A 15,493-nucleotide genomic window follows, 5' to 3' on the forward strand; every position below is an offset into this window, starting at 1 on the left:
CAAACACGAGTCCGTCAGTAGACGAGTGTTACCGCTGCAATATCCTACGTTATATTGTGTCAAACCACTACCTCTTACCGGTTCAGCCCTGGTGACTTGAACTGGGTGAGAACCCAGCCTGCCTCACCGAATGGGTAGGAAACATGTGAAATAGCTTTTGATACGTGTATCCTGCTCTTGTGCAATGCTGACTGCAGTCAAACACATTTATCAGAGAGATCTCTGCCCTCAATCCATTTCCTGGCTTGTCCCTAACACCGCACACTCCTGAGTGGCTTCAGATAGCTGGCAGAATTGAAAACAAAGCAACTTTGTGTTTTAATCATCCCTACCGAGTCCCTAAAATTGATGTTGGGCTGGTAGTTCCTCAGCTGATGCAGGCTGGCAGGAGCCAGTGGCCCAGATAGCAGTTTCCAGCCCTGTGTGGGCATGAGGCCCAATATCTCACTTGAAAGGAGTTGAGAACACTCTTTCCAGTGGCTCAGTGGTTTTGATAGATTGTAAGAGATTTACCCTCACAGCTATAACTGTAACATATAGAAAAGCTACTTTTTGCCATTTCCAAATTATATTTGGAATAATTTTTTTTATCTCCCTCAGCAATCTGAACAATTGGACTCATGATACTAAGCAGGCCTGGCTTTTATAGGAAGAGAAATATGACAAATAACTCCCATAAACGTGCTTACAGATTGCACTATTATTTCTAAAATACCGTTTCTTACGTTGACACAAAGGAAGTTCACAGTGGTAAGGGGCTAGATTTTACAGGTGCCAAGTCATGATACAACCTCCAAAACACAGTTGTGTGGCTGCAAGACCAGTGAGTGCTGTACGGGGTTTGTGCTGTTAGGAACCTGTTAGCCAAGCCCTCCAACTTTTCTGTTCTGTGAGAGATTACAAGTTTTGAGCAAAATCCTGGGGGTAATCCTGCAGGATTCAGCCATCAACAGCTGTGCTCACCGCAGACTCCTCTGCAGACCTTTTCTGTAAGCAGCTGTTATCCACATACTGTTCCATGCTGGGGCTGATCCATGCTTCTCATAAGACATAAATTGCAATTGCCTCCATGTCCCTTATCATCACTTGATACTTGGAGTGATGCAGAAAATAAGGACGCCCCAAGGGGTATGTGTCTCACAGCAGCATCCTCAGGAAAGGTAGTTTTCTGGAGAGCTGGAGAATGAGCTACATAATTGCGGCTGTTCTAAAGGAGGTCTCAGCTCCAGTTTGGGGCTGTGGGAAAGGTTTCTTATCTTAGCTTTTCCCTTAAAGATGGGAAATGTGTGGCACAAAAGAGCTGTAAGAGAAGGGGGTTAGATTTCTGTCACCTCAGAAAGGAGATTAGCAAAGGGAGCTGTCAAGTGAGCATGAGAGATCCTCTGCACATGCTGTCATGCTAGATGCCAGAGGGACATTCCTGGCTCCTTGGTGACTGCTGCTAGCGAGACCTCAGCCTGGTCATGGATTTTCTGAGTTTCAGTTTGTAATTGCAAAATCCACTTGGGTTTTTTCTCTCTCTCACTGTTTCCTTCTCCTTTCTTCCTGCTGCTCTCTTCTCTTCCTGCTCTCCTGTCATTCCTGCTTCTGCTGTTGTAGTCCATGGAGGGAATTAGAGCTTGCAATGCCAAAAAAATTCCTGCTTGTGCCTAGATTTTGCTTGCTCTAACCTAATGCCTACCTGAGATACAACCCTTCTTGAAAGTATCTGGAAGCCCAGAAAGAAAAATTGGTTTAGATAGTCTGTACTTGAAAGCAGATTCATAGCCTGTTTTAATGTGTATTGAAAGCAGATTCATAGCCTGTTTTAATGTGTATTAAAAGCATACTAGCTATCCTTGAATAAAATCAAGTGCTGACAAACTCATTTGCTAGAATGAGGGTATCCACATATTGGCATGAATAGGAGGATAGCTATTACAGATGAGCTCCGTGTGCAGACAAGTTAGTGCAGCTAGTGAGGGCTGAAAGGAGCCGAGGCATGACTGAGCCTCATAATTAGACCTCAATTAGACTTTTGCCAGAGGGGAAGGCAAGTCAAGAACAGCTCTGAACTTCTATCGTCGCCTGTAGTGTTTGAACATAGACATCCCTCGCCATCCCAGGGAAGTCACAAACACCAAGCCACGCTGGCACGAAGCCCTGTTATCTCTACAGGAGTATTACTAACAGGGCAGGTGTGGGCTAGTGCCAGGCTGTGCTCTGTGACCAGCTCAGGTTTTCTCCACAGCCACTCTTCTCAAGCAGGGCTTGGGGGGACTGCCAGAGCCACAGAGTACCAGGGGAGGACCTGCAGTAGTTGAGGTCCCCCATTTCATGTTGGTATAGGCACCTGAGGCCCTTGGACCGCCTCCAGAGAAGGTGCTCCTCCTCCCCTTGAGCTTCAGACACTGTGACCTTGGCCCTGTGCAGGTCCCCTGGAGTTACTCTAGAACTAATAGCAGGTGAACCCCAGCCTACCTGTGTCTGAGGTGCCATCAGAGACTGGCTGTCAGATTTCCCCTGGCATCTCATCACAGTCAGGGTTGCCTCTACATTTGATTGACAAGGGATCACACAAGTCCGTGCTGCCCGTGTGTTTTTGTAGATGCAGGCATGCCAGCGCTGCGTCCTTGAGTTTTGGTGGTGGTGTGACTATAGCAGATAGGCAGGTTTCAATCTCCAGGCATGCATGGGATCTGGGCTGTACGGGTGCCAGTGCTAGCCCAGGGAACAGACTGTGGCTCTGACTATAGAAGATGTGCCACTTCTCTACTACTGTCATTTGCCACTATAGTTTTGGGACTTGTGTGCAGTTAGAAGTGAAAAGGCTGTGCACCACGTGAGCCTTGCATACCTGCCTGTGACTGTCCGTGTCCAGCTCAGCAAAAGGTCAGGGGGCTGAGAGTCATCACGTGGTGGTCACCCTTTGTCCAGGTGTTGAGTGGCCAGCATTCCCATCAGGCTCCATAACAGCTTGGGCTTGCAGGGGGTGCATGCGATGGGAGCAGCACTGTACATCTCTTTGGAGTCCAGAAAAGGCTTCATCTAAGATTTCTAGTATGGCAGAGGCAGCTTTGCAGCCAGGTCTTTGTAATCAGCATCTCACTGTTGTACCCAGTGAAGTCAAGGTTAGATCATATAATTTCTGCTGGTCTGTGGCTCATCATAAACTGCTAATTTTGATGGAACAGTCACCTCCAGTGCAGCAGGCTGGTCATGTACCTGTGGATCAGTCACTGTGAAGGATTTTCTGATCCCTCTCGTTTCAGTGGGCAAAGGATCATTGCAGATGGGAAGAGATTTGCACAAATGCTGGTTTCAGATTTCCTTTTAGCTATGTGCTAAGCCTCCACACAGACTTTGGACCAAGTAAACTGGGCGATACTTAGTTCAGTGCATTCTTTGTAAAATCTTGAACAAACCAGAAAAGATTGTCAATGGTAATCATGGTGATTAGACTAGATCACCTAAGAGTTTCAGCCTCCCCAGAGTATACACCTGCTTTCAGTACTGTAAATAGCAAGGTGCTGCACTTTAGGCAAACTTGGCCTCGATCCAAGGGAATGTCATTGTTTACTGCTTTTCCTGTGTACCTTCCTTTGCATTTCAATCTATAGTATGCTGTACTTCTGTGTGTACCTGTCTTCTGTTTCTTTTCAGCCATGTAGGAGTATGCATTGTGGTTGCTCAGTATTGAGTGCTTCTGTTGCTTGTTATTGAATGCTAGCTCTGGTGTGATTCCAGTTAAGCTCTATGTACCTTATGTCTTTGAAAATCAATGGAAAGCAAATTAAAAAAGAACTAGTTTTCATGGTACCTTTCATTTAAAAAAAAAAAATCCATTTATGTTTGCTCATTATGAGTTTTCATGGGAGGCCGGTCTGGGAGACAAAATACAGTTTGTGCTTTTAATAAGCATCAGGAATAATTTTTTCCTTTAGAAAACCTTGGATACTTCATAGCCACTCTCATCTAAACAGAAAAACAATATTCCAGGGCATTGTTCTGTTTACAGCAGATGTTGCCTTGTGCTACAGAGTCTTGGTTTGCAAACAAGTCAAGGATCTTGGGAATTCTGAGCTCTTGGGGAGAAATATGTAAGATTAGCTACCACAGGCTGTGTTTGTGCTGCAGGTGTGACAGTACACGTAGAAGGAAACACCTAAGGTGGCCTGTTGCTAGTACCTTCCTGTCAGGAGTGAGGGGTATGCTTCCAGATGTGTGATGATAGCAGGAAAAATCAGATTGCAGCAAGTTCAGACTCCTCTGGGACTTGGGAAGATGCTGAGGTCTTGTTTGTTTAAACATTGCAGTGAGCTGGGAGCCTTGCAGAATTGAATTTGCCAAAGAACAAGGTTTGCTCAAGTTCCCTTAAAACAGGGGAAAAAAGAAACATACTGAAAATAATTGAGTTTCTGGTGCTTTAAAAGCTTCTTAATGTTCTTCAAGTTCTTTTTTTCTGACAGAGTATGTCCTTTTGATTGCAGTTCAGGCTTAGTAGAGTACAGTACATCTTGCCACAGAATGAGTAAATGAGCTCTGTTCTGCAGCTGCTATTGAATGACGATGTTGGAGCATGCCTTGGCTTATCAGTGAAGGCTGCCTAATGTATTCCACCCAGCCTACCTGAGTGTGCTCCGCAGCAGCAAACCCAATTAACTCTTTTCATACCTGCTGGATGAATGGTTTTTGCAGTTATGGGGGTGCTTTGTTTTATAGTATTGCAGTAAGACATGCCAGAGCGTGCACTGGCCTTTTCTCACACACCTCTGTTGCTCTCTGCAGCCCAGAAATTGCACCAGGATCTTGCCACAGCACAGTCTGGCAAGGCAGCTCATGAGCAGAGCTCATTAGCTTTACATTCATTAGTTTCTAAAAGCCTTCTGAATCAGATTTGGGGGCATGAGGAAGGGATTTACAGTCTATCCTACCAGTGTGACAGAATGTTCCTAGTCAAAAAAAGAGAAAATGGGCCTCTCTGGACCATTCTAAGGGGTTTTATTGCTTAGCTGTTGTTTTTCAAGATGCCTCAAACTATTTGGCTTTGTGTTTGTCTGTTATCTTCAACTCAGTCCTCCCACAAAAAGGCAAATACCTGCTTTTACTGAATTATTAACAACAATAGATGTAGCTTACGTATCAATGAAAATTATGGACATTTCCCAAGGCAATTGATTTAAACGGAGTTAAATTTAGTGGAAGCTTCTATTGGTGTAATGAATGCTCATTATAGAGTCTAATGTGCTTTAAGGGCTTGAAAACCTTCTCAGTAGGGAAGTCAGGCTGCTGTTTTCCAGCAGAGGCACAGATGCTGTACCATGGCACTGCTGTCACTACAACTGTATCCCATCGCTATGCCCGAACATTTCTCTTTAACCTTGTGTGGTTTTTTTCCCTCTTGCAGAAGACCACCTCCCAGCTGGCTTCCCGACCATTGACATGGGCCCGCAGCTGAAAGTGGTGGAGAAAGCCCGCACAGCAACAATGCTCTGCGCTGCCAGTGGTAACCCTGATCCTGAAATCTCCTGGTTCAAGGACTTCCTGCCTGTCGACACTGCAACTAGCAATGGGCGAATCAAGCAGCTCCGCTCGGGTAAGGTAGCAAAGCAAGTAAGCCTTTCCCCCCTCCTCACTCTTCCTCCCTTTTCTCTTCACTTTGCTGGTATTATTTTTTTCCCTGAAATGTTGAAATGCATTTCTAAACCCAAATGTCGATTTGATTTGAGCTTGTTTCTTTTACAATACAAAAACAGTTTTTGGAGCTGATCTTCTCTGGCAGGATATCGTGGCTTGTTAAAAGGAGACATTAGAGTGGACGTGCCTTTTGGAACATCACCTGGATTTCTTCTTCAGTAGACCATCTTGATATTGCCCCAAATCCTTGGTAGGCTCAGACATTTCACTACCAACTCAACAGGTCTGAGATACTTTTAATGGGAGCACAGTGCAAATGAGGACAATGAGATACTGGTTGAGATTTTACAATCAGGGGTCATGTACAACTTCACTTCTTACATAGACTCTGCAAGACAGTGCTCAGCTTTCTGTTGAGATCTTTATCACTCTTGCTATGTGACACCACAAGAATAAAGAAAAATCCAAGAAGCAGCAATTCTGTGGATTTCAAAAGAAGGTGGACACAGTTTTGAAATATGCATTTATTTTTTATTTTTTTGTTTGATAATCCAAATACTAGCTTTTGAAATACAGACGGTTAGTTCTTGTGGGTGGCTAAGAATGCACTCATTTTAGCAAGGAACTCTTGTTTTTCTGCTGCATGGTTAGGTCTCCCAGGACTGTAGGGCCCATTAGAGGATAAAGAAAATAAAACATTGCTTTATTCACTGATGACGTGCAGCTCCCCAGCGTGAATTGCAGTGGCTATTTAACAATGCACAGCAGCGCTACACAGCAGCTTTAGTCTGGGGAAAGAAAAGCCTACAGTACCCTACACAAAGTACAGAAGGGAACAGAGCTGGAACAACTTTGGTCTAGAAAGGTCTCGCACTTAAATAAGAGGCAGACTGCCTTGCCTGGCCACGATGTATCTCTAGGCACTCAAAAGCCATTTGTTTTGAGTGCTGCTGCCAGGGCAACACCATTTTCCTCCCAGCAAGGTGAACGTCTTGACACATGTCACCATAGCAGGAGCCTTCTGCATAAATCTGATGGTGCTTGGATGGTAAGAAGTAGGCTTCTACTTGGGGGAGTGGGTAATGAGACATCACTCTCATCAAAAATAGAACCCAGCCTGACACTCCTGATCCCACCTTGATGTACCAGTGAGTGCTAATTATACTAATGCATTTATAGCTTACGAAATTTCCTAGTGACCTTTAGCTTATCTCCCCCACAACATGGTTTAATCTTGATCTGTTTGTGCTGAAAGAAAATATCACACTTGTTAATTATTCTGAGAAGCTTTAGGAAGCAGCAGTAGGAAAGTGCACATGGATGTGTTTCACTTCATAGCTGACTAAATCAGCATCAGAAATTACCATAAACGAGCAGCAAGGCAGCTCCTGATGCACTTGCTGTATGTTCTCCAGCCTCCTTTTCGCAGGCACTTGGCTGCCTCTCTACCAGCTGCTTCACAAGTTTAGTGAGATAGAAAGTTTAAAAACAAACCAGTAAACCCTATCACTGTGTCCAAGTTTTGCTTCCTATTCGCTCTTCTTGAGCAACATCTCAATTGAATATTTCACCTGGGATTCAAACTCTAGAGCTGCTGCTTGCTGAAGACACAGTAATTACCAAGGGAGGTGTCAAGGGAACCTTTTAGAAATCAATGAACAGCACACATCCTCAGACTCACAAAAGAAATTGATTAACTCTCTAATGTAGTAAGGGAGGGTTCCACAGTTCAATGGAAGAGACTTCCAAATATGAGTGAAGTTTTATTTTCATGGAAGCTGGTGATACAATGCCAAGATTCACCAAGGCTCTGCTCCACCCTTGTGTGAGTGGGGAGCAAGAAGTTTACCACTTCTCATGGGCCATAGATTCAACCCTTGCTTGCATTTGTGGCTTTTTCCTATATTTGTTGTTGATATAAAGTAGGGATTGCACTTTTATGTGCCTGAGTCCCACTTACCTGACTGCAGTCGCTCTGTGTGAGAGCAGTGTGATGGGTTGGGCAGCCTCTGATCCATTCCACAAGGTGCTAATTGAGCTCTCCAGCAGTACACCATAGTGGGGCAGAGTTGTTTTTCGAAGAAAAGAGTATTTAAATAGATACCTCATTATAATGGAGAGTTTAATAGTTTGCAAAGTCTCTGCTCCATTAAGATCATATCTTACAGCCAGCCTGGCATATCTGCATGAATGTCACTTTATACTATCTCAATCTAAATATACGCTCATTTAATTTCATTTAATTAAAACCCAATAAAAGCTAGATAGATGTAATATAGTTAAAATAGCTACAGCACAAGTCCAATATTGCATATATAGTGTCCGACCTTCAATGAGTACATATAATATTATTATTCAGATGTACTAAATATAGGTCATAAAGGTCAAAGTGGCTTTGGAGTCTGACTTAGAGAGGAGGTTGAGGGATGATTTAATTTCTTCAGGCTCCTAGTGTGGAATAAATACCTAGAGGTAAAGTAGCAGCATGTTTGGGAAAGGTGCTCTCTTCTAACACTTACAGTTATGTGAGTTGGCAGTGCTCTGGGGGCTTCAGGCAAGTCTTTGAACTTGCATGCACTCAGATCATGTGCCCAAGGGGGCTCTGAACATCAATTTCTAGAGGTCTGTTCATCTTCTGTCAAGGTCCTAGGGAGGTTGTGGTTTAAGACAACCAAGCTGTCATCTTAGGCTCTTTCAACCACAGAGGGCTGGTGTCTCTGTCAGGAGCAAATACACAGTTTATAAATCTGTCCTGTAGCCTACTGTCCCTCATTTACTAATCACATCTACATGTGTATATGCATTTTTCTCATTAAATCTTCTGACAGTTAGCATAACTCTTTACATTTAGAGGGCTTTTTTTCCCCTTTCTCTCCAATATATAGATCTTTACTCCCAAGTAATGCTTTATTCTTTTTTAAGTCCAGCTCTTGTGTAGTTTTGCCAGTACGTGTTGGGCTAATTGCTCTAGAGATGAGAACACAAATAAATACAGGTTTTCATCTCCATTATCACAGATCAAGGCAAAAGCAAGGTCTCTGACTCATGATGGTTGTAGCAAAATTATCCCTTGCTCATCTTGCTAATACTTCCCACCTCTTGTGGAGAGGCTGCTTTTCTACCAATGCAGTGACTCAGGACAACTCCCCATTTTCCCTAAGGGTGCATAGCTTCAGTCATTGCCTCTCAGTCATTGACACAGGATCTAAGGCCAGTTCTGGGCTGGGAAACTTCCCAAGCATGCTAACTCACTTAAAACCTGTTTGGCTGAACTGATTTTAAAACTGTCTGGACATTGTAGTATTGCAGGTGATGTACATATGAGTTCTGACAGCAAGGGTCAGTGCTACACTTCTAAGCATGTTTTAAAATTAGCTGATGATGTGGCAGAAACTCTCTCAATATAGATCAGATTGTACTGATGCTTCACAGTTCTTCTGTAAAGATCCTTGTATCACAAGCTCCTGAAGACTTCAAAGCAGCTCTGATGGTATTCATACTCTCAAAGCTCTTGAATGCTTCCAGTGAGTTTCATAGTTGAAGAATTGCTCTTTCACCTTGCTCTTCAGAATATTTATGAACAAAATGTCAAATTAGAATAAATAACTATTCTAAATGTTAATGTAGGGTTATCTTTGCCATGTAAGGAAGCTCCAGAAATTCAGGGAGCATTGTCATCTTTTGTCTAGTAAAGAACTTGGTCTTATAACAACTATCATTCTCCTCTAATCACCATCAATTAACTGAGTTATGGAACCATGCCTTAGACCTTAGTGTGGCTTTCAGGCAATTAACTGCAAGTAAAGTATCAGAGACGGTTCTGCAGGTGACTCTGGAAAAGTGTAGATGCCTCTAACAAAGAAACAGTGGGAGCTACATCACCTTGCTGCATTTATGCTCTCTGAGTTACCAGCAAGCGTTTTCATTTTGGTCTTGACCCTATAGGTAGAAGCACTACTTATTTAGAAACAAAAGAAATAACCAACATACACAGAACAAACTTGCAAAAGAGATGGTGCCTGTCCCAGTGAAAAGGCAGTGCCGGCCATATCCTGCTTCACTGGTAACAGTCATCAGTCAGTACCTAGCAGAAGACATTCAGCTCCTGGCAAGAAACAGCTTTGAGTCCAGACGTCAGATGGGCATCGACCTGGGACCAGATGTGTAAAAGAACAGCCCAAAAGAATGGAGACTGGGGAGTATTATTGGAAAGGATCAGGAAACCCACACAAGGTTGGATGGTCCCTGAGAAAGGAGTGACTGGATGAGGGTTGAAGCAATATCATGGCAAACCAGTTGACAGCTGAAATTTTATGTCCTGGAAGAACCTACACTACACATCTGGGTCTCCCTGTGTGAGGAGCACACAGGAGTGGTGGTATCCACACAGATTCCCTGCTGCAACTGGTGGCAAATAGCCAGTCTTTTCTGTAGTGCTTTCACTTCTGAAAATAGTTTCCCCTAAAACTACATTAGGGAGTAGCCAAAAGCACTGTCAGAGTTCTCTGGGATTCAGTGTTGTGCTGCCCTGGTGCCCAGCTGCAGCCAGCAAGAGCTTTGGTTTCTCTGTTTGATGTTGCTTTGGAATGATTTTTTGGTGGTTTAGGTTCCTACAAGGAAATGGTGTGTTGATAAGTCTGGGATGAGTTTGTGTCAGCAGAATGAAGTCCCTTCTCCAACAGAGCCTCTCCTCCACGCTGGAAATACTGATGCAAATAATCCCATGGGGTTTTCCAGTGTATCATCCTATGTTTTGCCTTGCTTTGGGCACCTGGCTCTGTGCCTCCAGTATGCAGAGGATGTCAGGGTCAGCATTCATTCCTGACTGAAGCAAATGTATGGGGTGTTCTTCAGTGTCTGTTATCGTGAAAAGAAAATAAACTCTCCTTCCTTATGAGTGTTTCAAACCTTTCAAACACAAGGAATTGGGTTTGAAGTTGGATCTTGGGGTGTCCTTTACATAAAGCAGCCTGGTGATCACAGTCCATCACTTGATGGACTCTTATGTTGGCTCTCTTTGGCCTATGTGCTGTGATTGGGTCCCTTTGAGGGACACACTGAAAGGACAACAGCCAGAGATGCATTGTCATATGATGTGAAGGGCAAATGGAAACTTCTGTTCCTTCTGGATGAGGAAATTAGGGGTCCAACAGAAAAGCCTTGTGCTCTCTCCGTAATGGTGTCCTCTGAGTGAAGAGTGAATGTCTTAACTTTGCAAAGGTGAGAGAGACCCAGAACAAACACTGCGCTAAATACAGCCAGCCTCTGTGCTGCTCCCACAAGGGTTGGCTTACATTTGGAGGCCAGGAGGATTGGGATTTAACGCAGGAAAGAATGAGCTGGTCACACTTATGGTTTAGGGAGTCCGCTTCAAATATGCAGCTGCTCCTAGAGCTCTGTGTAGACAATTGCATATCAGAGAAAGGGTTTAGCCTCTACAGGGAGTAGATTTAAAGATTTGCTGCAAATCTTTTCAGTTCTAGGGCAGAACAACAAACCCTGTTTCAGCCAGATGAGAGAGAAGGAAGTCCTGTTTTCTGCCCTGGGGCTTGTGCTCAAAGTCATTGCACCGTTCCTGTGGGAAGTGACACACTGTGATGATGCTTTTCTTAACTTGGAGAATTGGGGGGAGGGGGGGCGTGGAGAGGGGGAGGCCCTAGACCAAACAGAACAAAAATATCACTTGGCAAACTTTCCAAACAGGCAAAGAGAAATAACCCTGTTTTCCATGGCGGTTCTATTCCGTGCAAGTATCTCTGGGTATAACTGTTCTGTCAAGGGTAGCAGTAGTTACTAAGATAGATAAATAAGCAGTAGATTTATTATTGCAAGAGAGAGATTACCCACAACTTCAGTCTCTCCAAGATCTTTCCTGATGCTTCAGTAATCTGTGGATAGAAAGCATCAGAAAATATAACCAGACATAAAGTTAAAATGGGGTAATGTCATCTTGGCAGAGGAAGATGCTAAAATGTGTAGTCTGAATTGCTGTTCCTGCTTAGAGAAGGGCCTCTGCCTAAAGGAAGGGTAGTTAGGAAAGAAAAAGAATTAAGTATAAATACTGTAATTACTTTTTAAGAGGCAAGTTAAACATGCTGAAAATATGCTTCTGTATTTATAGAAATTCTTTTCTGTCTTTCTTTCCCATTGGGTGATCATTGTTGTGGATAATGGAATGAGCTGTAAATCTGAGATACACGACACTCTTGTATGCATACTGGTATTTATTAATCAATACACTGAACATGATTTGACACACTGTGTCCTGTTTAACCCTGTTTTTCTGTCTGTTTAAACTCCTCAGTTTTCTTTGGTAAGTGCTTGGTATTCAGATCCTACAAATCTGCATAAAACCAACACATACCATGAACTGCCTACAGATTCGATCTGCATGAATCTCTCCCTTATACTAACAGCCTTCATATGTGCAAAATAAGACCAAGGGGACAAAAGTGGGGATTAGAAGGGTTCCCTGCCAATTTGCCCAGCTGGAGCATCTCCCCTTCAGTCATCCTTTGTTATTGATTGTATGCTGAACTCAAGACACTGACCTCTTGGTGGATCCTCCACTTGCTAAACACATTGACCTTATAAAATAAACCTTTATAGATCATTGCAACAGGATAACTTAACCTCACTCCCAGAGAAGCCCTCCTTATAAGATACGCTTCATTATAGCATGTAAAATTATCTCCGGTGCCTTATAAAGAGGGTAGGGGTTCCTTTCTCCAGCTAACACCCAAATTAGGCAGGAACAAGAGATGTCTGGCTAGCATGCTTTGTTACATTACCAGAAACTACTTCATTTCAAAATATTTCTGTATGTAAAGTTAATTCTGCATGACACCAATTTCTTTGCCGGAGGGAACCTGATGCAAGGGTTATGCGAATGCAGAGAATGGCTCAAAACTGATTTGTTACACTCTTCCCTTAGTTTAAGTTCTTTAAGCAAGCAGATTTTGTCCCACTGGTCATTCTAACCTCAAAGCGAAATTGCACCTAGCACCCGCAACCATGTGCTTTCCACCCCTCCTGCCCAGCACACTCACTGTCACACAGCCCCCAGGACACCCCCTCCTTGTTCTGTATGAGGAACGAAGGGGCACTGTACCATGTTCCCAACGTGTCCTCCATCTCAACTGCCTGAACAGTGGTGTGGGTGAATGCAAGTGATGAGGCCAGCCAGCAATACCACCTCGGCAGCTTAGTTTGGCCCCCGTTCATGAGGGTGGTGGCTTTAATGGGAAGATGCAAGGCTGGATGCTGCATTCCTGGAAGCGATGAGCTTTACTAACCTCCTGAGAGTGTCACTCTGACTTTTATTGCACATCAGTTTCTTTTTGTTTATTCCTGTCGCGCTAATACAAATTCTAGCTTTAAAAAAACTTTCTGCTTTTTAGTTATAATTTTCTTCCTTTCCTCTTTGTACTAATGCTTCTCTCTAATCTTATTTGCATTCAAATTACCTCACCAGGTGGTACACCGATCAGAGGTAAGAATGCTGAAATGTGCCTCCAGTTGTCACGTCACTCCATCTCCTGTCTGCCTTGTCGCTTCTCCTCTGGTGTTTCTCATCTCCAGCTTTTACTCTCAGCCCTAACTCTGCCAGCACTCTTGCTCATCTGCACTCTCCCACTAGTGTGTTTATTTTGGTTGGTTTTTAGCGTGATTTCTTGTAGACTCATCCATTGCGATTTTGCACTGTTGAAAGGGGGTTATTCAACGGAAAGTTTGCAAACTGGACAATGGTCCCTGGCCTCCGCCACGGGAGGGTTGACGTCTCCTGCAGCTCCTGCAAGTGTCTGAACTTCCCGCACAGTTGTAGCCTCTGAGGTTTTGTGTCTAGGGGGTTTTGGATGGATTGCTTTGGTGTAAGTGTAAGGAGGTAACATTTTCACAAGAGAACGGTCAAATTCCCTGCTGCTGCTGCTGATGGGCATGAAACTCTAATCACAAGGAGATAAATTCTTGAAAGTTTGAGCAAATCTGGCTCTGGGAGAAGGAGCACCTTCGTTTGCGTTCCTCATGTTTGCCTTTCAAGTGTGCAAACCCTCTAATGTGGGGGCAGGGTGGAAAACCACTGCCCCAGACCCCCTTTTCCGAGCCGAACATGCCGATGTCACTTTGCAGCACAAAGATTCGTTCTAAATAGATGAATCCGAAGCACATCTGGCTGCTTTAAGCCTTCATTAATTAAACCCAACCCTGGTTTGACAGCCCAGTGTGTGCAGTCCCCGGCTAGTTTTCACAGCCTGTATTCACCAGTAATGACTTTCCAATTGGACTGTTGTCTTTTCTAGCCTAAACACTCAAAGCTGTCCCTTTAGATTAACTTCAGCGTGTTAATCAGTGTTACATGCTAAGGCCCTTCTGAATTCTCTTGTGATTTTGGTTACCCCTGTTGACTGACCCCTGGAATTCTCGACAGAATGACTACCACCTACAAATCACACAACCTCATTCATTCAGTTTTCCCCCTTCTCCCCTTCCCTCCCCCTTTTCCCTGAATCACTGCTGGAAGTTAATAATCTGACTCTTTGGAACTGGTTCTGTTGCTGGGGGTTAATGTTTTCAGCTCCTGTTAAGTGATTTTAGAGTAAATGTGAATTGCCGTTTGATGCATGTTTGCATTAAGTTGCCTCTGTAGCAAATCCGGGTCAGGGAAAAAGACCGCAAACCTTATTTTGAAATGAATGGGTTTATATATCTGTCATTCCTCCCTTTGGAACACTGGAGATTGACAGCTGTGATGTTGCAAGCTCCTTAAACTATTTCTTCATCTCCTATGTCTACTGCAAATCCTAAAATGAAATGACAGATTGAATGCTAACTAGCCAAGCACTCTGAGCTCCCAGCCATGCGCATTGAGCGCGCAGCCATCCCAGGGCCTCCCTGCGCGCTTGCTGCGCTCCCGCCCTGTCTGATGACATTAGTGACTCAGCACCAGAACCGCGTGGATGCTCCATACGTCCTGCTTGGGAACTGAACACATCTCTGTGAAAAGAAACATCCATCTCATAAAACATAAGTTCCCTGCACCCCCACTCCCCTTCCCACCCCCGTTTGAGTCCTGATGAGGTATTTTAAGGATGTTCTTGACATTATTTAAAATATATGTGTCCTGTTTGAATGTCAAAGATGACATTTCTGTGAGAGCGAACAGAAGCCACGTGCTGCTCTCTGGCTTCTCCCAGAGGATTTCTGTCAGCCTAATGCCTTTTATTTAAAATGGAGGTCACTGAATTTCTAAAGATAACGACAGACTAGATAAAAGTGCTTTTATGATGGTGAGGTTGTGTCCATGTAGAAGTGACTGTTCTGCCATGTTCTATACCCAGCTGCACTCTTGTTCCTCATTAAGGTAAGTTTGATGCTTTGGAATCCATTAATTTGGTCTGAAAGGAAGAGTGAACTAATGACTCCTAATGAATCCTTTTGGTAATAGTGTTTGGGGGAGGAAGGGGAAGTTTTGGGTAAATTTAATTGCTGCTGTGACTGTGTCTGGAGTACTTGGGATGTTCAAGCATTACGCAAGGCTCATACTGTGAGCGCTTTGCATGTGCTGGAGCAGTGGAGAACCTACTCGCAGGGAGCAGCATGTGGCTAGCAAGAGGACAACCTGAGAAATTCTACTGTGCACTCCTCCAACAGGAGGAGATTTTTCTCTCTAAACGCCTCGTTTGACCTTACCCCTCCATATTTAGTCCTTTCTGTCCAAGCTGTCTCTGGCTTCCCTGAGATGGGAGGAGCTCCCATCTATAATTCAGAATCTCAGTTTGTAGCTTCACTCTTTAGCCCTCCGGGACTGCCCCAGATAGTAATTTAATCTTGAAATCCCTATTTGTTCATCAGAAAGACATGGAGCTGGTAGATGCCC

The 15,493-nt window shown here is 43.9% G+C and overlaps 1 protein-coding gene across 1 annotated transcript in view; it reads left to right on the plus strand.

Annotated features, from left to right (window-relative positions):
* Positions 1 to 15,493, plus strand: part of PTPRF (protein tyrosine phosphatase receptor type F) — a gene marked incomplete at its 3' end in the record, with an annotated part of 252,384 nt that overhangs the window by 139,537 nt on the left and 97,354 nt on the right. The window contains exon 4 of the mRNA XM_082002833.1: positions 5,387 to 5,575. Within this exon, the coding sequence (XP_081858959.1) occupies positions 5,387 to 5,575 (189 nt within the window). The remainder of the gene's footprint in view (positions 1 to 5,386; positions 5,576 to 15,493) is intronic.

This window comes from Phaethon aethereus (genome assembly GCF_964289735.1).
Source record: "Phaethon aethereus genome assembly, chromosome: 8".
NCBI classification, from domain to species: domain Eukaryota; kingdom Metazoa; phylum Chordata; class Aves; order Phaethontiformes; family Phaethontidae; genus Phaethon; species Phaethon aethereus.